The sequence below is a fragment of the Grampus griseus genome (genome assembly GCF_964374135.1).
Source record: "Grampus griseus genome assembly, chromosome: 12".
Classification (NCBI taxonomy): domain Eukaryota; kingdom Metazoa; phylum Chordata; class Mammalia; order Artiodactyla; family Delphinidae; genus Grampus; species Grampus griseus.
This window is the reverse complement of record NC_139006.1, coordinates 6,742,548-6,764,721: the sequence shown is the minus strand read 5'-3', so window position 1 is coordinate 6,764,721 and position 22,174 is coordinate 6,742,548. Positions and strand designations below refer to the sequence as shown.

Genomic DNA, 22,174 nt, shown 5'->3' with positions numbered 1-22,174 from the left:
GGCCTTTATTGCAGGCGGGCTGAGACTCTTCCAGGTGCTCCTGTGGATGGCTGCTCACCGGGCGACAGGCGAGATGGGGTGAGGTGGGACCGACAGGAGGCGGCACTGGCCACGGGGGGCCCTCATCAGGGCTGTGATTGTCGGGCCAAGCGATTCCCGCTGGGAGCAAGGGGTTAGATATTGCACTTTCACTGCAACAGTTACATTAAAACTTGGTCCATAAAATAATCGTCGCTTTATACATAATGCCTGAAACAACAACAAAAAGCTACATCTTAAATATGAATAAACCCTGAAGGTCCCATCCCTCCAGACATTTTTCGCTGCACAAAATAAATAGCTTTCACTCTGTACAGACCCACTTTTGCAGAACATTTACACGACCCTTTGGCTGTACATATCTACACACGGGAAAATGTTAACATCCGTCTGCGCGCCTCCCCGTCCCAGCCCACGAGGCCCTGAGGCCGTATCCAGGTTGGCAGCAGCTTCGCATAGAAGGAGCCTGGTCGCTGGACGGCTGGCTGAGGCCTGGCAGGCTCCCCCGTCTCAGAGCAGGTAGAGCAGCAGCGGAAGGGCTGCCGGGGCTGAGGCCACGGCTGAGATTGCCGTCGGTTCCGGGGAGGGAGGGCTGACGCTCAGCCCCAGCGCGCAGGACAGCGCGGTCCTTACCAGGTGGGAAGTGAAGCCCTGGCTGCCTGCCCTGAAGCTAACTAAGCGAGCTGTGGCTTCTTGGATTCGGCATCGAAACGGAATTGGCGTTAAAAAAACCTACGTGTGTGCCCCACTCACCCCAGAGTAGAAATTCAGTGGAATTAACGGGGGTCAAGCGAGGCAGGGAGCCCACGCCCCGCTGCCTGGGCAGGGGACAGGGCCCTGGGACCCAGAACCAGGCTGGACTCCGTCACAGTGCTGGGCGTTTTCATGTGGAGGGGCTGCGTTTGGTACTGAAAGAGTTAAGAAAAGGAAGCAGCCAAGGATTGCTCGTTTAAAAAAACCTCATAGAAATCAGACTGGAGAAGTAGAAAGGTAGAAACGTGGAGGGGCCGAGGCGCGGGGCCTTGGCTGGCGGCTGGCGAGGCGCGGAGAAGTAAGCCCGGCTGGCCCCGGCCCCACGGCCCGAGGCGAGGCTTCTCAGGAGCCGGCCTGGCGGCCTGGGCTGTGCCTGAGGCTGAGATGACGCCAGGTCCTTGGCTGGACGGGGCTCCCGGTGGGGCAGCTGGAAGGGGTTGGGAGTCCGGGGCTGCCATGGGCCAGGCGGAGCTGCAGAAAATACCATATGGCCTTTCTCTCCTACTTGTACAAGGATTCTCTGCCCTGGAGCCTTCTGTGTGGCGACGGGTCCTGGATCAGCAAACGCTGAATTTTCACGCACATCAACGGATCTGTAGCCATAGGAGATGGTGATGGGTCTCCACCCTCAAACTTCAGTGCAAAACCAGTGAGGTCGAGCAGTTGAGTAACTCGAGTTAACAAGAAGCAGGCTGTCCCCCGTTGGAGCTGCTACCAAGTGGGAGGGGACTTGGGGGTCGGGGCGAGCTAGTGGACGGGAGGTTCCCAGACCTGGCATCAGGATGCTGGGCGGTCAACGCAGGGCAAGCGTCCGGGAGTGCCTTCCCGGCCAGTCCACGCTGGGGGGGGGGGGTCCTGGTCCCTCCGTCATCCTCGGGCTGGTCGTCCTGCCAGCTTCCACGATACGCTGCAACCCCGCAGACCCTAACACGTGAGGCAGGGCTGGAAGGGCTGTGTGTGGCACGGCCCCGTGTCCTCCGCCGGGCCCTGGGACAAGCTGGGCCCCAGCCGACTGTCCGTGCCCAGGCCAGGCCTCCTGGCAGGGCGGGCCGCCCCGGCCTAGCACCATGGAGACCACAGCGCCTTGCTCCCGGAGCCCTACTTGGGGCCCGCAGCTGTCCCCGGCTCGGGCCGGCCCGCCATGGCGCGGCCCCAGCAGCCGGCCGCCATGCTCATGCTACGTTGTCCCCGCTGCTCGCTGTCCGCTTGGCTCTGCGTCCGCTCGTGCCGGTGGCCGGGCCCGCTAGGCTGGGCCGAGATGGTGCGGAGCAGGTGGTTCCGGGAGCGCAGGAAGTCGCCCTGGCCAGGCAGGCCGAAGCTGCCCTTGCGCAGCGCCATGCGGGTGGCCGCGTTGCGGGCCGGGCGAGCCCGGTGGTTATACTTGAGCTGGGCCAGGTGGGCCGCGTAGCCATCGGTGATGAACTGTGGGGGAGGGAAGGCAACGCGGAGCATGGCTGTCAGGGGGCGGGGCTCCCGGGGCTGCCCGCCCGCCAGCCATGACGCGTCTGCTCACCTGGCACTGCTGCTGCAGCTTCTTGGTGGGCCGGCCCACGATGTAGATCTGCATGGGGGACAGGCTGATGGAGCTGTAGACCGCCACGTCCTTGGTGGAGCCGTAGGCCGCGTGCACGCGTAGGTGCAGCTGTGGGTAAGACGGGCGTGGGCGCGGGCTCGGCCCTTCCGCCCGTCCCCACCCCACTCCCTTCTAGCCGGGACCCACCTCAGAGATGAGCAGCTTCAGGAAGTTGGCCTTGTGCCTCAGCGGGTCGTGCACCAGGCCGTCACAGAAGGACACCACGCCGTGAGGGAAGTTGTGCTGGGCCAGCCATGCCACCACCCGCTGCTTCTGCATGTCAGGCCGGCCCGTCACATAGATGATGAGGTAGCCCAGGTCCTGCCAGTGCCTGGGGGCGAGGGGCAGGCTTGGGTGTCCCACGGATGCACTGTCCTCCCTCCTGGGCCGCCCAGCCAGTCCCCACGGGGGCCACTAAAGAGCGCCTCTCGGGTCAGGGGCCGACAATGGCGGCAGCAGCCGGACTGACAGCAGCGCGGTGCTCGCGGCCCCCACCCCCGCCCCCTGCAGCAGGTGTAACTGGTCTTGTTAGAAGCAGCCCCGCTCCCCAGGTAAGGGAACTGAGGCATCAACAGCAAGAGGTTACAGCTGGGAGGTGTGACCCAGCTGCGGGGTCCCTGCCCCATGTCCCAGCTCTGGCACCCAGGGCCCTCCGCCGCCTGGCCGTGGAGCTGCCTGCCTCCGAGCCCACCCGCTGCTGCTCGGAGCGCTCACCGCACCACGTCCACGGCCCCGGCCCGCACTTTGGGGTCGCTGCCCATGATGGACACGCTGGCGGCGAAGGAGCCGTCGATGCTGAAGACCACGAACTCCGTGCCCTTGGGCAGCACGGTGATGTAGCTGTCGGCAAACGTGTGGTCTCCCCTGGGAGGGGGCAGCTCATCAGAACCCACCAGGGCTCCTTCCTCCCGCCCCCGAACGAGGCTGACCCGGCCTGCTCACTCCTTGGAGCTCATACCTGACCACCATCTTGACGGGGTAGACACCCACGCCCAGGCGGTGGGTCTCGGGGATGGTGTAGGAGACGCGCCCGCTGCTGTTGGTCACCAGCGTGTCCAGGTACAGCCACTCACCCGACGGCGGCTGCATCATGATGTGCACGTCCACCTGGAGCCGGGAGGGCTGGTCGTGGCTGGGCCGCGCCCTTGGCCTCCCCACCCCCACTTCCCACCCCCCAGCCAGAGGGAGGCGAGGTGGGGGGCTCCCGCGGGCTCCCTGTGTCTTTACCTTCTCCCCGGTCAGGGTGACCATGTCCAGGGGCCCATACATGAACCGGCCTGTCAGGACCTGAGGGCCATCCTCGTTGGCGACCGCGTCATTGATCCGGTGATTGGCCGTCACGTTCTGGGGGGAGGAGAAGCAAAGCTGGGTCAGGGCTGGGGATGGAGGGGCGGCTGCGGCCTCCTGGGCTCAGCTCAAGCTTCCCACGGGCCTGGGGCGTGAGTACGGGTGCAAAGCCCGATGACCCAGCTCAGCCACTGAGCTACGTGGCCTTGGCGCTGGTCCCCGTCTGTAAATGGGGTAACAGCTCCAACCCCAGACTGTGACGATTAAGTAATACAGCACACTTCTCTGTGACTCAGTTTCCTCATCTGTAAAATGGGGTCTTCTCGCGCGGATTCACTAGGACGACAGCTGTGGGGCCTGGGCACTCAGAGGACCCCTCACCCGCAGCTTCACGTGGGTCCTCTTGCGCTGCCACTTCTCTCTCGGCTTTGACGGGGTGAACACCGAGACCTCCTTGCCGTCCAGTTCCAAGATGCTGGAGTTGTCGTGCCTCATGACCTGGGAGGGGACACAGAGGGAGGCCATGGGGCAGGCTCAAGCCTGGGGCTTCCTGTTCTAGAGGGGAGAGGCCAGCGGCCCTAGGGGCCACACTACCCATGGGAGGGTTTGGCGGGGGGCAGTATTTGACCCCACTGCAGTCTGCTCTCTGGCCTGTTAGGGTGCACATCCATTCACCCCATCTCAACATCCCCACGGCTTCCTCCATCCTGCTGGTTGTGGCATCTGCTGGGGCCAGAAAGTGGGGCTCCCCACCGTCCTCATCTATGAAATGGGGCCACCTCAGCAGCGGTGTCAGTCGGGCCTCCTGAGAGGTACAGGTGTGCCCGGCAGCAGGACCCTGGGTACCTGTCTCAGCAGGAAGGAGACCACATCCGTGGACTCCCAGTAGCTGGCGTGGAAGAGGTGGGGCAGGGCCACGGTGGGGAAGGCCGTCAGGGCGTCGGGGCAGTACAGGGCGTAGTCGATCCGCTTCTGACCCCACCACTTCGCCGCAACTGCCAAGAGGAGGGGCTGTGACTGGGCTGGGCCCCAGGGGCTCACCTGGCCCCTCAGGCCGGGCGCAGCCCAAAGGCAAGACCCTCCTCTGACCAGAGAGAAGGGCTGCAGCCAAAGCAAGTCTCCTTCTCCCAGGCTCGGCGACGGGAGCAGCAAGCAGCCAGGGCGCCTGAGGAGGGGGAGGTGGGGGACTGCGGCTCAGCCGGGAGGATGTGGAGATACAGGGCGAGGGGACACGCCCAGTCCGGAGGCAGGACGCCCTGGCCCTGGTCCTGTCCACCCCCCGCCTTGGGCCTTATCACTGCCCTCTCCAGGCTTCTCCTGGACCCCCTGTCTGCCCCCGCAGGCCTCAAGGATGTGCGAGGCTTTGCAGAGATGGAGTCACGATTCCTGGGCCCCAAGGCAAGGCCCGCTGTCCTCAGCACCTGGCAGGCAGGGTGTGAAGTGAGGGCCTTCAGTCTACAGAGCCTGCGCGTGAAGCCGGCTCCCCCTCCAGGCTCGGGGACCGCCCAGGTTTGCAAAAGCCTCCTGGGTGACTGCAGGAGGTGCACCTGGTTAGGCTCGGGGTGGCCCTGCTCTCCGCCTGCAGCCTGCCTGACGAGCAACCCCCAGCCCTCACCCGGCCTCCATCCAGCCGCCCCCCCCACCCCCCGCTGCTCCTGCTTCCTCCCTGGAAGTCTGGGTGCTCCCAGACCAAGCCACCAGCTCCCCACTAGGCCTCAGCGGGGCCCGGGGGTGAGGCGTGCCTGGAAACGGAGCGTGACCCCAGTTAGAGAAGGCGACGTGTGTGCATGGAGGGCTGTGACGCCCGGGACCTTCTCTGATGTCCAAGTTGGGGAGGCGGGGCCCTCCCCAGGCTGGGGCTTGCCTGCTGGCCCAGGGCGGTGGGCGGTAGTGGGGGAGGGCAAGCAGGGACGGGCACCTGACGCTGGGGCTGTGGCTAAGCGGTGCACAGGCTCAGCCCTGCTGGGGCTGCCACTGCCCCCGCGGGCCAGGAGGACACCCACGCTGGCCTTAGCCCCGGAGCCCTGCTCTGACAGGCAGCCTGGGAGCCAGTCACGTGGCAGGGGGCCGCTGGCCCCGGGGGAGTGTGTGTGTGGGGTGACCCGGACTCCGCTTCCAGCTGCTGAGAAGCTTCTGAGATGGGCAGGAGCGAAGGAGGCTGTGGGTGACTCTGCCCCCTGGGGCGGCAGGAGGGGCTGGCACAGGAGACCTCGCCTCCCTGGCTCCCCTCGGCCACCGCTGCAGCTTCTCCAGAAATGGGCCCCTCAGCTTTCTCCTTCAAGGAGCACCTGCCCCCCTGGGGCTAGGACCCCTCCTCCCAGACCCACCCACCCCCAGCTGAGACAGCACCACCCATCTCCCACCACCTGCACCTGCCCCCCCCACCATGCCCTGCCCCAGGGCCACCCCTTTCAACGTTCCTTCCTTGCAGAGTCCTCTATGGACACGGGGGCTGGATCACTCTTCGCCGCGGGGCCGTCCTGGGCACCGTACAGTGTTGAGCAGCATACCTGGTCTCCACCCACCAGATGCCAGTGGCGCCCACCCCAGTTGCCTCCAGACGCTGCAAACTGTCCTCTGGGGGACGGGCACAGTGGCCGCCATTGAGACTGGCTGCGACAGGGCACAGCCCCCTTGCTGTGACGGGGAGGGCAGGCCCGGCACTGCTGCACTCACTCTGGGCAATGCTGGACGCCGTGTAGCTCTCAGCCATGCCCGACACCTGGCTGGCGATGCTGATCTCGCTGGCCCGGCGGAAACCTCGGGCAGTGGGGGCTGTGCCGGGCGAGGAGGGGGCCGCGTGCTCTTGGAAGACCGCGTTGTGGGCCTGGAGTGCATCTGCTGCAGGTGGACAGGGACCAGAGACCGCGGGTAAGGAGGCCTCGCCCAGCCCGGCCCTCCAGCCCCCGAGCAGTGAGAGGGGGCGTCCAGCATGTGCCGGGGCTGGGGCAGCCGGAGTGGCCGCTGTGCCAGACAAGGCCGACACGTCCAGCTGCAGAGGAGCAGGGGTATCTGAGCACAGCTGGCAGAGAGGATGGGCCCGAGCATGCCAGGGCCAGCCTGCTCAGGGCCCAGAGCTGAGGCAGAGAGAAGGGAGCACTGGGGCAGGGGTGGACAGACGGACCAATACAGACACAGTGGGCAGGGAGGCAAGGCGGCCGGGCTCATGCCCCACACTGGCCACGGCCACCCTTCCAGTCCAGCCATCTTGGCCTCTGGGGCTCGGCCTGGCCTGGCCTGACCCACAGCCCGCGGCAGCTGGCTTTGGGGGCGCTAACAACAGGGGCCTGGGGCAGCTTCCCAGGGATGCCCAGCGCTGAGGACTGAGAATGAGGCAACACCCCCTGCACGTGCCTCACACACGGGTCACATCGAGCCAGCCCTGAATGGGCATCTGGGGACAAAGGCAGGGGCTGAGGGCTCGAGCCAGGCTCACCTGGGTCCAGCCTGAGAACGGGGCTCGGTTACAGGACCCACATCTAGACGGGGTGCAGGAGATGCCTGGACCTCCTCAGGAAGAGGGAGTGGGGCCTTGAGAATCCAAGCCCTCGCCAGGACCGAAGTCTTCTCCTGGGGGTCAGGTGGGTCCCAGCGGGCTCGAGGCCTCACCCCAACTCCTGCTGCTAGCCTCACAAACAGGGGAGAGAACCCTCGGACTGACACCTGCGCTGGGTGACCCTGAGGCAGCTGCTCCCCTCTCTGGGCTCATGCACCTCCTCTGCTTTGGGTCCCCTCCCTGCTCTGCCTAGTGTCCAGAGAGGGGGCACCAAGCCTGCTCCCAGGGCCTGTCCTGCCTGGTCTCTGCTTCTCGCCACCACAGTTCCACAAATTCCGGGTAGTCAAGGAGGGCACGGGGGTCCCTGAGAACCAGCGGTCAGCCGGTGAAGCAGACGCCACCACGAGCAGGGGGGTTACACACACTCAGCAGAGCTCGGGCTGGGGTGGGGCCCGTCTCGCCAGGTGACTGTGAGAACGGGGTACTGGTCTCCAGGAAGCCATCCCTGTGAGGGAGGGGGACCAGGGGGCCGCCCTCCAGGACCAGCTGGGGGCTTCTCTGCACGGTCTGGACTGGAGGCATATGGGGAGAGAAGAGGGGACACAAGAATAGACACTTGTGTGCACGTGACACAGACACGTGCCGCTCCTCAAGAGCCAGGACGTGACAGGACTAGGACACGGGGGCAGGTGGGACGGGCCGTTCCCGGGGGGCGAGAGTGGGTCACGGGCAACCCCCTCTCGTGCTCCTGCACCCCAGCTTCAGGCTAGGTGACCTGGAGGCTCCGGGGCTGTCTGCCACGGGGTCCCTTCCAGGGCAGGACAATGCCCGGGACTCAGCCAGGGGCCCTCAGGTCCTCAGGTCTGCCTTGGCAGGGGGGTGGGGCGGGGAGCGAGGTCCCTAGCTCTGTGTGTGGGGGGGGGGGGAGTGGGGGGGAGGCCCTGGCCTGTGAGGCTGTCTCCCTCCTACCTCCCTGGGGTGGGTGGGGCTAATGCACCCGCACCTATACCAGGTGACCCGCTTCCAAGGTGTTCAGTGCAGGACGCCCCTCCCCGCACGGCAGGGCCAGCCCCGGCCTGGGGCACCCAAGGAGAGGGGACACGTCCCACCCTCCCCGAAGGCCGGGGGCCCATGGGGCTCTCACCCAGCAGCGTCGAGCAGCCGTCCCCCAGCGGGTAGCGCTGGTAGCGGGGGATGCTGAGAGGCGGCAGGGCGTGGAATCGCCGCTCCAGCAGCGGCTCCAGGCGCGAGGCCGACGGGTCGGCGGGGTGGAAGAGGTTGTAGACTTGCTGGCAGGCAGGCCGCAGCTGGAAAACTGGGGGGCGGAGTGGGGGCGGAGTCGCAGAGCCTGGAGCTAGCTCCGCCCTCAGGAGGCGGGGCCTAGAGCAGGCTGGGATTGGGTGCAGTGCGACGGGACGGGGTTGGGGATACAGAGAAACCCGAAAGTGTGTCTCTATCAAATTTGGGATTCTGTTTGGGCCACTGTCCCTTTATTAACCAAATTTGTTTTAATTGAAAAAGTTATAATGACGGTGGTTAAAAAAATTTCTTTTTAAGCACAGAAATATATATGATAAAAGACATATAACGGAGGGTCTCCTTTCTCCCCAGAGCCCCGGGGCTGGCGCCCCACCTGCAACTTTTGGGAGCCTCACGCGCATGCGCGGCCTGAGCCGGGTAGAGCTATTAGAAATGTCTCTAGGCTGTGCGATGGGGCTGGGCTTTCCAACATCTCATAGTTGATGGGAAGATCACGTGAATGTCATTATAAACTATCAGTAACCTATATCTCACTTTAAAAAATACATACAAATAGGAACATAATCTATGCTTTTTGAACATAATCTATGCTTTTTTTTCATTTAACACAATAAATGGGAGTCTCTCGTATCAGCACTCTAGTTCCGCCCCATTCTTTTTAACTGCGGCGGGGTATTCCACTGTATGGCTGTGCCGCGATTGATTTAACCGGCTCGCATCCCATTTAGGTTGGTTCTGGGTTTTCACCCTTACAGATGACGTTGCCCTAACATCAGTGTCTCTGAGCTGTGTGCTCATACCGAAGCCACTGTTTACTTGCTCTTGGGCAAGTGTCTACGCCTGCCTCTCTGAGCCTGTTTCCCGCTGGGGCCCCTGCACAGCTCCTGTAGGATGGCAGTTCTCCCTGGACCACACTCGTTGATCCCAGGGTCACTGGGCAGGGACTGTTGCTCTGACGGCTGCTTAGCCCACAGGTTCTGTCTCCCTGTGTGTGTAGCCATGAGGAGGAACCTGGAGCAGTGTGGCTGTGGTCCCTCTGGGGCTGGGAGGCCACCCGATCGAGGAGACTTTGGGTGCCTGGTTTCACATCTCTTCCTTACGGGAAGACCTTGGGCCTGGGAGACTGGGTCTGGCCCCATCTGATCCTGGGGCAGCCACTTCCATCTCTGGACCTCAGCTCCCAGAGGTGCCTTGGAGATTAAATGAAACAGCATGCTGGGAAATGGGGCCAGGGACTGAGCTGCTGAAGCTGGAGCAAAGGAGAGCAATGGGTCCTTGGTGGGGGGTGCAGAAAAGAGGAGGAAGGGGCCTGGGAGGTGGCCATGGCCTCATGACAGGGGTCCACTGAGACCCTCTGCCCAGCTCATGCCCACTCCCCCCCCCCCCCGCCTCACTCCTCCCCTGCAGGGACTCTCACCATCCAGGGAGGGGATGACGGTCTTCCTCAAGGCCAGGACCAGCCCCAGCGGGCACCCGAAGAGGAAGAGGTCAGCGATCTCGAAGTCGAACTTGCCCACGGCCCCTGCGCCGTCCAGCATGGTGGAGCTGCTTGAGTGGCGGGAGCTGGGCTCATTCCTCAGCACGCTGGCGTGGAGGCTGCAGATGCCGGGGGACGAATGAGGTCACACCACAGCCCTTCTCGGGGCTGGCCTGTCCTTAGCCTCCTGAAAGAGGCTCCTCAGGGGTCATCAGGCCCAAACGAGGCTTGGCCCCTGTGTGGTCCTGTGAGTGCAGCTGTCCAGCACCTGCTGGGACACCTCCGGTGACAGCAGGTCCCAACCTCTCTAGGGAGCCCACCGCCTTTGGGACAGCCCTGACCAGGATCACGCCGCCCCTGGTCAGTTCTGCTCCCTGATTCTGCCATCCCCACTTCCAGCCCTGGTCAATCTGTTCCCTCTGACTCAAGATGGCCCAAGGCATGTACAAGACCACAGCCGTACCCAACAAGCACCTTCTCCCGGCTGAAGAGCTGTGGCCCAGTCTGGGGATCGCAGGACAAGGGCCGGGGGGCCTCCAGCACCCTCTTATCCGTGTTCTCACTTCTGAGCCGTCCCTCTGTCTTAGAGTCCCCGACCTTACCTGGCGGCGGGCCTCACTACCCACCTGGACAGGAAGGCCTGGTGCTGCTGGATGGTGTCCAGCTCGTAGGTGGACGAGTCACTCCTCTTGCGGGGCAGCTGCTGTTTGGGGTCCTCAGCGCCGTTGCTTCGGGGGATGTCGATGTTGCTGCGGCTCAGGTGCCGGCTGCTCTCCAGGGTGCCGCCATGTGCCGCACTGACCGTCGTGCCCGGGGACAGCAGGTCAGTGTCCTGAAACGGCCCCATGCAGGCTCACTGCCCGGTGGCCACTGGCCTGGCCCCCTCTTCAGTGTCCTGGAAGCCGTGTCTGCCCTCCTGACTCCAGGCCCACTGGCCACTGCTCAGCGGCCTCTCACCCAAGCCAGGGAGGGAAAAGGCCTGTCCCTCTGTGCCCCACGGTCCCCCCCAGCCTTCACTCCTGGCCTGGCCTGCCCACGTGGGCCTTGCTGATCTCCCACTGATCCCGCTGCCTCGCCCGGCCTGCCAGACCATTTGCTAGTCTGCAGCAGAGGGACCTTGGGTGCTCTCTCCTACTGGGAAGCTCAGAGGATCCACCCCCCAGGACCAGAGCCTGCTCCCCACGTGCAGACCCTGCTTCACCGCCTGCTGAAGCTGCCGTGCTCCTAGGTTGATGTCCCACGCATCCACCCCCTGCCTTTGGGCACCTGCGTTAGCAACCTCTGCCCTTCCCTTTTTCCGCAGGCCTCTGGGATGTTTGGAGCCAGAGGGTGACACTCCTCAACCTGGAGGATCCCTGCTCCGGAGGGCTGGGGGAAGCTAGTACCTGCACACTGGCCACACTGCCCCGCCGGCTGCTGCTCTGACTCTCAGACACCGTCTGGTTGCTGCAGCATAAGGCATCGAACGCCAGGATGCCCCCAACGCAGTCCCCGATCAGGCAGACCTGGAGGGGGAGAGGCTCAGGGGCCTGAGAGCCCGCCCTGCTTGTTGGAGGGCTGGCTGGGGAGAGCCCTGGCCTGGAGGACCAGGCCAGCCCACCCTGCAGGGTTTCTGCCTTCCCTTCCCCCACCCCACAACTCACCTGCCCGTTGAAGGTCACGCCCTCCTGGGACTTGATGAAGTCCCCGTAGGCGAGGTTGGCCCGCTGGATCACTGTGGCAACGGCCTCCTGGTAGTGGGGCGAAGAGGTTGCCAGCAGGGGCAGGGCGGCCAAGGGGATGTGGTCCTGGCTGCTGGACAGACAGCCTTCGTCGTGGCTGTAGGGGCTGAGGCTGGGGGCGGGAGACCGGTCAGGAGAGAGCAGGTGGCCTCAGCTCAGCCCAGTGGGCCCCTCTTCCCTGACCCGAGCATCAGAGCAGGAGCTGCCTGACACCCTGAGAGCCTCAGCCCTGACTTGGCAAACCTCGTGGGGATGCTTCCAGGCCAGGCATGGGGAACAGGGCCGGGGAGTAAGGCCAGTACGTCAGAGGCAGGTCAGCATCCCCACATTACAGATGCAGAAACAGGCTCAGCTCTGGGCCCCGGCCCCTCCAGGACTCTAGGCTCAGCCATCTGCGTAGGTTGTGCCGCCTCCCGGCAGAACAGGCTAGACGGCGGGTTTGGACGTCGGCACTGTGGTCCCAGTACTGCGGCTGGGGAGGGGGTGGGGTGTCTCCTGACCCTCAGGGCCAGGGGAGGGGCAGGTGGCAGCGAGCCTGGGCACTCACTCGGAGACGAGGGCGAAGGCAGCGGAGCAGATGGGCGGGCAGGGCACCAGGCGGATGGCCAGGTGGCCCAGGGCGCTGGGGTAGTGCACGCGCATGACGGTGTCGAACACGGTGGCGATGGTGTTGGTGTCGCCCTGCTTGGAGCCGGGGTCCCCGGCGCCCGTGTCCAGGATGGTGCCTCCGTGCAGCAGCAGCAGCAACACGTGGATCTTGGAGGGCGGCACGGCCAGCGGCGGGCTGACCTCGTCCTGTGCGGGTGGGGGGGTGAGCTCCCTGGGGACTTGGCTCCTGGCCGAAGCTTCTGTCCTGCTGGGGGGACGCTTGTGGCGGCCCAGTCACTCCCTCTGAGACCCCGTCTCAGTTCCTCTGCTCCAGGGCCTGGTGCCCCTCCCCCGGGGAGGCCCAGCTGCTTCTTCCCCTCCCCTCTGTGTTCAGCCCTGCTCCCTGCCGGCCTGACAGGGGCACAGAGGACAGGGAGGGAGAGGGTCTCTTCCTTCCGAAGCACAACTCCACCTCCCATCTGCGGGCCCAGGCAGGGGCTTCTGGGCTTCCAGCCTTGGGGGACAGGCAGAGGCTCAGCCCCGTGCGGGCCTTTGGGGCCTGCCTGCCCTCCGTGTGTCTGTGTCCAGACGTCGGTCTGTCACAGGCTCTCTCTCTTTTATTTAAAATTTATTTTATTTTATTTATTTACTTTTGGCTGTGCTGGGTCTTCATTGCTGTGCGCAGGTTTTTCTCTGGTTGCCGCAAGCAGGGGCTATGCACGCAGGCTTCGTTGCCCCACGGCATGTGGGATCTTCCCCGCCCAGGGCTCAAACCCGTGTCCCCTGCATTGGCAGGCGGATTCTTAACCACTGCGCCACCAGGGAAGCCCTCACAGGCTCTCTTAAGAGGGGCTGGGGGGGACTTCCCTGGCGGCGCAGTGGTTGAGAATCCACCTTCCAATGCAGGGGATGCAGGTTCGATCCCTGGTTGGGGAACTAAGATCCCACATGCTGCGGGGCAACTAAACCCGCACCACAACTAGAGAGAAGCCTGTGCACCGCACCGAAGACCCAATGCAGCCAAAAACCAAACCAAACCAAACCAAAAAAATTCTGAGGCAAGCAATTAAAGAAAAAAAAAGAAAGAAAAAGAGGGGCGGCGGGGGTCAGGGATTCAGATTCAGCTTGGCCGCTCAGCCAGCAGCTCTGAGCTCTCCCTCCATCTACATGGGCCCTCCCCCGCTGCCCCAGGCCCATGGCCCCCAGGCCCTGCCATTCCCAGCCTCTAAGACCAAGGTCCTCAAGAGCAGAGATGTCCCAGAGGTGGCATAACCCCAGCATCTTAGAGTGTGGAGGGCAACGCAGGTGTGTCTATCTGAACCCCCCTCATTTGTGAGGAGTCAGCCCTGCTTATGAAGTCCAAGTGAGACTTACACACATCCACCATGGGAATGGAACTGTTCTATCTAGAGATGAGGTGGCCCAGAGACGACAAGGGACTTGTCTAATATCACACAGAGCATCAGTACCAAGCTGGACCGGAACCCAGAGCTCCTGCCACCAGCTCAGTGCTCTTCTGCTACCCTAGGCTGTAGCCCCATCCCCAGGGGCCTCTCCCCATCCCTGGCTTCTGGTGTGTGACTTCTGGTGTGGGAGGCCAGGGCCAGGGCCCAAGAGAGCCACAGGTGAGTACCTGCCTTGCCCATATTATGTCAGGGGCTGAGGGGGGCGGGGAAGGGAGCTGAAGAGAGGGGCCTGCCCCTACGGAACTCAGGAGCAGAACAAGGGGCTGAAGCCATCTGGAGGGGCCATGGGGGGTCAGCTGGCCCTGAACTGGGCACTGAACCCAGGAACTGGCGAGCCCACTGGGAACGGGTCGGGCTGGGCTGGGAGCCTCTGAGCAGCAGAGGGCTTTGGGCGGGAGGAAGGCTGGTAGGTGGTACTGGGCCTGGGGTGGAGGCAAGGCTGGGCTGCCTCAGTCCCCAAGAGGGGGCTGGTCATCGGCCGGTTGTGGGCCACAGGGCCTGGGCAGGAATGAACTCACGGCCCAAGGCAGGGTGTGGTCACTGGCTGCCCAGAGCACAGGCCAGGATAGAAGCACCAGATGGTCCCAAAGACTGATCAACACAGCCAGGCGAGAGGCTCATGGAAGGCGCGTCTTACAGCACCCTCCCTGTCACCCCCACGTGGGCCCTAGTCACCTGGGACGGGCAGGGCTGGGCAGTGCGGGGCTGAGAGAATCCTGCCTGTGCCGGGCTGCTGGGACCCAGCGCTGGAGGCTGGGGACTCTTCAGGGACCCAGGAGGCCGGTCCGAGACACAGCTTTCCTCCCATTCAAACTGCTTTCTACAGGGGCACACCCTGCCTGAGACTCGAACTCCAGTGGGAACAGAGCCATTGGGAGACGGGGCCTGGGAGCCCACTCTGGAGAGCCAGGGGTCTCCAGCAGTGACTAGGTAAAGCCGTCCTCCTTCCTCGAGCCTGGGAGAAGAGGCTCCGGTTTGGGGACCGTTGCCAGCAAAGGGATCTGACTCTGGATGGCGGTGTCCCAGAACCAGTGCTGGGTCCAAATGCACATCCCCAGGAAGATCCAGAGCCCGAGGCCCCTTCTGCCCCTCCTGGGGTGCCGTCAGAGCTGTGTGCGCCGAAGGCAAGGAGGGGGCTCCGTTTGCTTTATCGCCATTAACCGGCAACTGGGAATCAATTCCCCTCGTTCCAGTTACCCTTCTAGAAAAGCCTGCTTCGACCTCAGACCTCAAAGAGAACCCCAAGAGGAGGAGGGCGGTGCGGATGCACCCCCTCCGCGGTCCAAACTCCCCACGGGTCCTGAGTCCCCAGAGGTGGCGTCTCCACCTCGGGCAGCTAGAGGCCAGAGCAGTGAGGTGACCGCAGTGTGTGACAGCCCCACTCTGCCCCAGCTCCTGCCCCACTGCAAACAGCTCTGACCACCCACAGGTGGAGGAGGAGAAGGGGCGTGAGCTCCATGCAAAGAACCCCCGAAGCGGACACAAGCGCTCTACCAGGACAGTTTGATTGGACAATTAGACTCTTCCCACCCCCGGCGGGGCGGCCACATCACTTCTGCCTAGATGACTTTCGCTTCCTCCCCTTCTATCTTTTTTCCTTCAGGGACTTCAGACAAGCTTATTTTTGATCTGGAATTTACAAGTTTCTCATTTTGCTTTCCAAGGGTGGAGCGGGGTCAAGGCCTTCCTCGGGGGAGCTGTCTGCCGTCCCTACTGGCTCTCAGGGGCATCAGAGGGGCTGGGCCCCAGGCCTCTCTCCAGTGGTGCCCAGGACAGTGTGGACATGATGCTGTGGGAGCCAAGCTCCGCCTCCATGGTCTCCCCCGCGGGACTGGTCCTTTACGCCCTGCCCCCCCTGCTGCAGCCCTGGCCCTCTCCACCTTGGCACCCACCTCGATGATGTTCAGCTGCTCCACACTGGAGGCCACCCTGAACTCGGGGGCGCTCTGGCGGTACAGACCGTCTGCAACACAGAAGCGGTGGGTGGGTGTGAGCAAAGGGGCAGGCCCAGCGGACAGAGGCTGTGACCGTGACAAGCAGGGCCCGAGGTGTCCCCCCAACCCCCCTGGGTGCTTCGGTGCTCCTCCTTAGGAGGCTGTAGCCTGCAGCCCCCAGCTGGTTACCCTGCGTGTCCTCTGGCTCAGGGCTTTCGATTTTGTCCATGAGGTCATTGGAGTTCCACTTGGTGATGTCCTTGGGGAACATTTCCTCTGAGTCGGACAGGTCCTCTGGGGAGGAGAGAGAGGGGCTTCAGCACCCTGATCAAGGGCAGGGAGTCAGGGGAGGGGGCCGCTGGGAGGCCTAAGAGTGGTCGCTCTGGGGGCTCCCATGCTTCTCTGGCCCGTGTGGCCCTCCCCACTTGGTTCTATGCTCTCCCTTCCTTAACAGGAGGGACACACGGCCACATACTCACGGGGCTTCTGCCTGATGTTTTTCAAAAAATTGTGGTAACTTTCACTTAACATAAAATTCACCATTTTAACCATTTTCAAGTAGCATTTAGTCCATTCGCAATGCTGTGCAACCATGAGCTCTATCTGGTTCCAGAACTTCTCCATCTCCCCCGATGGAAACCTGTCCCCATTAGCAGTCATGCCTCATCCCCCGCCTCTCCCAGACCCTGGCAACCACCGGTTGACTTTCTGTCCTTATGGATTTGCCTGTTCGGGACATTTCCCATACATGGGATCATACAGTATGTGGTCTTTTTTTTTTTTTTTTTGTGGTATGCGGGCCTCTCCCCGTTGTGGCCTCTCCCGTTGCGGAGCACAGGCTCCGGATGCGCAGGCTCAGCGGCCATGGCTCACGGGCCCAGCCGCTCCGCGGCACGTGGGATCTTCCTGGACCAGGGCACGAACCCGTGTCCCCTGCATCGGCATGCGGACTCTCAACCACTGCGCCACCAGGGAAGCCCCAGAATGTGGTCTTTTGTCTGGCTTCTTCTACTTCCCATGGTGTTTCTAAGTTTCAACCACATGTCAGTGCCTCATCCGTTTTCGTGCTCGAGTCATATTCCATCGTATGGACGGACCACGTCTTGTTTCTCCATGATGTTCCTGACTGTTTTCAATGTCCACAGAACGACTGCTTAGTGAGAAGTGCTGCTATGAACAGTTCCATCCATGACTTTTTTTTTTTCTGCTTTTCTGAGAACTTTCACCCATGACTGCTGGGTAGGAAGCAGCTGTCTGGGCTTTGCCGTGGCTGGTCCCTCCTCTGTGGGTCACTGGGACAGTTTCCCCAGGACACTGCGGCTCTGGCATCTCCTGCTCTGCTGTCTCTTCTCTTTTCCAGCTTTTTCTAAAGTTTCTACATTAGATGTGTCTTTGCCTCATATCAGGGACACAGAGCCAGGGGGGGCTCAGCCTCTTGGCCTGGCTGGAGGGCAGTGGGAGTATGGGATGCCCCAAACACCCTCTCTAACCTCAGGGAGGCCCCAGGTGCAGAGGCTGCCTCAGGAACCACCTGCCTCCCTTTCCGGGTCCCCACCCCAGGGCCACATCTGCCTCTGCCCTGCTGTCTGCCTGTGGGCAAGTCCCTGTCCCTTTCTGAGTGCATCCCGCCTTATAAACTGCAAACCTGTCTCCCTGTACCTGCCTGCTGGCCCCCTTACTTCCTCAAGAGGAAAGGCAAGGTAGGAAGCGAGGACGTTTGGTAGGTGCATCTCCCCAGCACAGGTGGGTGATTTATCCGGCTGTTTGCTGTGCTTATTCTGGGATTCGCGGGAAAAAGGGTACTTCATGTATTTTCTACTTGTTTGTATTTTCTAAGGTTTCTACATTAGGTGTGTGTTAATTTAATCATGAAAAGATAGTAATTACAAACATTAGAAGATTAGAAGAAGTTATGCTTTTGTAAAGCTTCTTAGGGAATTATTATTATTATTATTTTGGCCACACCGCATGGCTTGCGGGACCTTAGTTCCCTGACCAGGGATTGAACCCGGGGCCATGGCAGTGAGAGCACCGAGTCCTAATCCCTGGACCGCCAGGGAATTCCCTTTGGGAATAAATTCACATATGGAAAAAATGTCACCGTCTGATTTTAAATCCATTTTGGGGGGGTTCGAGAGAACAGTCCCCACCTGCCAGACCCCGTGCACATTGATACCAGGTTAAGGTGAGTGTGAGACCCCAGACTCCTGGTGGCTTCATCTCATCCTGCCCCTGCCCCCACGTGCTGCTGTTCAGCCAGAACTCTTCACAGGTAATCCCCACCTTGACTTGCATCCCCTGCCGCTCTCTCAGACCCCTCCCCTCCCCCTCTTGGGAAGGCCCGTGTGCTCCAGGGTGCTGCCTACCGTGAGCATCAAAGAACTCATCATCCGAGCTCTCATCTGAGTCCCGGGCGATACTCTGCATCCTCCACTCCGAGATGCTGTGGCGGGAAGGACTCGCTGGAAGGCAAAACCCCAGACTGACCGACCACCCAGCAGCACTGGGATAAACGGGCGGAGGCGGGCAGGTGCGATGATGCTGGAGTAGGGCCAGGAGGGCTCAGCAGGGGATGCAATGGAGAAATGAGGGCTCTGACGCATCTCCCAGCCCACCTGGCACAATGCAGTCCTGTCCCGGGAGGACGTGGATGGGGGAGGGTATCAGGTATGAGGCCAGGATGTGCAGTCACCCAGGCTTGGGTCCACTCCTATGCCCTAGACCTGATCTGCTCAGGAGCGAGGCCCCCTCCCTTTTTTTTGCCGCACCACTGCGTGGCATGCGGGATCTTAGTTCCCCGACCAGGGGCCGAACCCGGGCCCTGGCAGTGGACCGCCAGGGAATTTCCAGGAGCGAGCCCCTTCAACTCTGCCACGGTGGGACCGACAGACAGGGATGCCCGGCAGGGGCGGGAAGTGAGATTAAAGGTATTGATCCGTGTGTCTCCATGGGTCCCTTCAGCACAGCACAAGCCTGGTGTGGGAAAAGCTGGATTTGCGGAGTGGGTGGGACTCCTGGTGTTTTAGACAAAATACACCGAGTTTCCCCAATAACCACCGCACTTTCAAGTGAGTTCCAGAGAAAGGCCTTTCTGAGTATCTGAAGCCTTTCAGGGTCCTTTGGCCTGGCTGCTCCCTCAGGCGCAGAAGCCTCTCCTGGGTGTGCTGGGTGCAGCGCACCCAGACCCCCCCACCCCGCCTTGGAACCCTGGCTCAGAGCTGCAGCCGGCTGGGTCCCAGGAGGGGCTGGGAGTGGGGATCCCACGTGGCCAGCCTGCCTGTCTCAGCTGGGCTGTGTGGGTGAGTCTGGGGGAACCTGCCAGGGTTGGGGCAACGCCCTGGGCTTCACTCCGAGGCGGAGGCTACAAGGAGGTGACTAGTTCTGAGTCCCACAGGTGTGGCCCGCAGGTCCGAAAGCAAGAGTCCACCTTCAGAGTTCGAAGTCCCCGGCAGAGGCACGGGGCTGCCCTGGTAGGGGCAGTTGCCGGGGTGGACGAGCAGAGGGCAGGGACACCCGCGGGGACAGAGTGCGCTCACCTCCCCGCTTGGACGACCGGGACGACTTGGAGGACGTGGACCACTGCTTCTTCAGACCCCTGCCCGCCAGGGGCTCCCCACCGCTGCTGCTGGGCTGCGGGGGCTCCCTGGGGGCCTGGGCCTGGGGGGCCTCATCCTTGGCCAGCTCCGCGGCCCCCTCGTCGTCCTCACTGAACTGGGCCATCTTGCGGGACAGCATGAGCTGCGCCTCCTTCTCCAGCTCCCGGATGTTTTCCATGTTCAGCCCGTACCACTCGTCCTGCCAGCACCAGGCCTGCCGGTGGGCCCTCACCATCACCTTCCGCAGGCCTGCAGGGGAGGGAGAGAGAGACAGGGCCGTGTTAGAGCCCCCGGGGACTCCTAGGCTGGGAGGTGCCCGGCGGTGCAGGACAGGCTCTGCCCCTCACCCACTGCGTGGCTTCCAGCAAACCACTGCCCTCGTGCCCGTTTCCCCATGTGTAAATGAGGGGTCCAGCTCACAGATGGCTTCACAAGCTCACAGTGGCTCTGTAACTGGGGTACTGGGGCTTCCCAAGGTACTGTGTCTGCTCAGAAGCCATGCTGAGTTTTGCGGGGGGGGGGTGGCGGGGGGGAATTCCTGCCTTGTGGGGAGCTGGAGAAGGACTTCCTGAGTGTTTCCTATCTCAGAGTCAAGGACACTTCTCTTGTCGAATTTCCCACGGGAAAGTCAACCTCAAGTTCGAAGCACGTTGGTCCTTTCTTTTTTAAACAGAATATATACACATACGATATAAAATAAGATATAAAATACAATAAAGTACGATATATAGGAATATATCATATATAGAAAATAAGATGGAAAATAAGATACTTTTAAGGTATAAAGAACAGAAGAACCACAGGGACAGGAAGCAGATGGGGGCCCGCCTTGGGTGGGGATGAGAGTGGGGGTGATTGCGAAAGACTCTGGGAGCATGGAATGTTCTAGAACTGTGTGCACTACTCTGCAAACACACTCAAGCTTACGGAACTCAAACTTCTCTTACAACAGATGCAAAATCAGGCCTCAATAGGCTGCTTAAAAACCATTAAGAAGAAATAAAGCATCTCCCCCCCGCCCTGCCTCCCCTCCCCCCCCCCCCCCCCCGCCACCACCCATCGAGGGAGTAGACGTGACCAGTAACACGGAGCCCACGGTCGCCCTCCCAGACGCATCTTCCTCCCGCCCTGAAAGGGTCCATCCTGAATTTTGTGTTTGTCACTTGCTTTTCTTTCCGTGTTTTTCTATACAGTATGTTGGGCTGGCCTACATGTTGCTGACATGTACATGTATGTGTCATGCTGCATGGATTTTTCTGCCACTTCCCCTTCTTGGGTGAGTTGCCGGTATGCTGCCGTATGGTATTTATTTGTGTGAAATACCGTATGGTATTTATTTGTGTGAAATACCACATTTTATTTATTCTTTCTCCTGCCAGCGGGCCTTTGGCTCACTTTCATTGTTTGTCCGTTTTGCTTTTATAATCCTGCTGCTCTGAACATTCCGGAACGTGCATTTGAGTTTCTCCAGGGGGGCAAACTCGGAAGGGTCATCACTGAGTCTTCCTCCCGCTTTCCTAGAGAAAGCTGAGCGGCTTCCCAGGTGGTCCGGCCCTTCCTCGTTCCCAGGCTGGTCTCTGGCGACCCTTCCTCCGGGCTCACCTCCTGATTCCCACTTGCAGCTTTGCTCAGGCCACTCGGCCTCCCCAGCCGTCCTTTCTATATCCCTTCATTCCCAAAAGCCTGCCTGGGAGAAACTCCCTCTCACCCCTGCTCCTAGGAGGGTGCCCCCAAGCCCCAGGCCGTGGCCTCAGGCACGCCACCCTCAGGGTCAGCCAGCACCCACACTGGACAGACCGTCTGATGAGATGTGATGCACAGACGAGGACGGCTGGGACGGGAGATCTGGGTTCAGACCCAGGGCTGGCCCTGGGCTTCCTCCACTGCAAATGGGGGTTGGAGGGGGTGACAGTGGCCACCCTGCGGGGCCATGGAGAGCTGATGTGACCCCTGTGAAGCATACCGTCAGTACTGTGACTCTGCTCATGGCTACACAGTCACCCCTGCTCTTGGAGTGAGCAGGTGTCTGCCTGGGTGCCACTCCTGGATCATGAGTCTTGGGGCTAAAACCAGGCCCTGGACACTGACCTCTGCCCTGACTGGGGGGCAGGGAGGAGCCCGGGTCGGCACTAGCTCCTTCTAGAACCCCTGGGCATCTGCTGTCCCGTTCCCTGGGCACCTGCTCTGGGCCGGGCGGGCGTGGGTGTAGGACAGGAGGATGTCCGAGACGCTCTCCCCTGGGACTTCCAGCCCAAAGCGGGCGGCAGGGCCGGGGCAGGGCCTGGGGTCTGGCCTTGGGGTGCCGAGAGGTGCTGTGAGCAGCAGGGGGGCAGTCCCCTGGGGCTGCTCCCCCATGGTGGGTGGACATCACGTGTTACAAATACCATCCGCAGTGTCTGGGGCAGGCGTACGCTGCCTGTCGTCTGTAGGCGCTCGGCAAGTGTTTATATGGTCAAGGTAAACCAGGTGGGTAGCTGCATGTGGGCCCTGGGGGTCGCCTGTCCAGAGTAAGACAGGCAGATGCAGAGAGAGAGGGCGGGCAGACGGGCACACGGACGGAGAGGCCGGGCGCGCTCACCCGTGTCGTGGATGAACCGCTCGATCTTGGACTGCATGCCCCAGTAGCGGAACTCCACCTTGCAGAGCTTGTAGGCGCACATTATGGGGAAGACCTGCTGCTTGTACTCCTCGATCCAGTTCTCAGACAGGGGCCCCCGCTGGGTCTTGGTCGAGTAGAACAGCTTGGGGTCCTCTTCCGTCTTATACTCGTTGGGGGGCACGGGGTCCTTGACGATGTCGATGAAATCTACGGGGAGACCCCGTGAGTGACAACGTCTGCCCCAACCTCCACCCCACTCCTCCCCATCCAGTCTCCTCGCCATGTCCCTGCCACCCCCAAATCCTCGTGGGGCCCCAGGCCTCGATGGGCCACGGGGCCCGACGTGGGGGTGAGGACATTGTTCTGGTCCACCCTGACCCCGAGC

General features: G+C 62.0%; 1 protein-coding gene across 1 annotated transcript in view; it reads right to left on the bottom strand.

Annotated features, from left to right (window-relative positions):
• Positions 1-394: 394 nt before the first annotated feature.
• Positions 395-22,174, bottom strand: part of PITPNM2 (phosphatidylinositol transfer protein membrane associated 2) — a 143,505-nt gene continuing 121,725 nt past the window's right edge. Inside the window, 23 exon segments of the mRNA XM_082667265.1 lie at positions 395-2,214; positions 2,306-2,434; positions 2,513-2,696; positions 3,080-3,229; positions 3,324-3,472; positions 3,593-3,709; positions 4,034-4,150; positions 4,499-4,647; positions 5,464-5,489; positions 5,491-5,551; positions 5,554-5,588; positions 6,310-6,493; positions 8,293-8,463; positions 9,826-10,004; positions 10,512-10,717; positions 11,271-11,390; positions 11,529-11,718; positions 12,154-12,401; positions 15,553-15,623; positions 15,784-15,888; positions 17,961-18,056; positions 19,131-19,439; positions 21,769-21,996. Coding sequence (XP_082523391.1) covers positions 1,891-2,214; positions 2,306-2,434; positions 2,513-2,696; positions 3,080-3,229; positions 3,324-3,472; positions 3,593-3,709; positions 4,034-4,150; positions 4,499-4,647; positions 5,464-5,489; positions 5,491-5,551; positions 5,554-5,588; positions 6,310-6,493; positions 8,293-8,463; positions 9,826-10,004; positions 10,512-10,717; positions 11,271-11,390; positions 11,529-11,718; positions 12,154-12,401; positions 15,553-15,623; positions 15,784-15,888; positions 17,961-18,056; positions 19,131-19,439; positions 21,769-21,996 — 3,548 coding nt within the window. The 3' untranslated portion in view covers positions 395-1,890.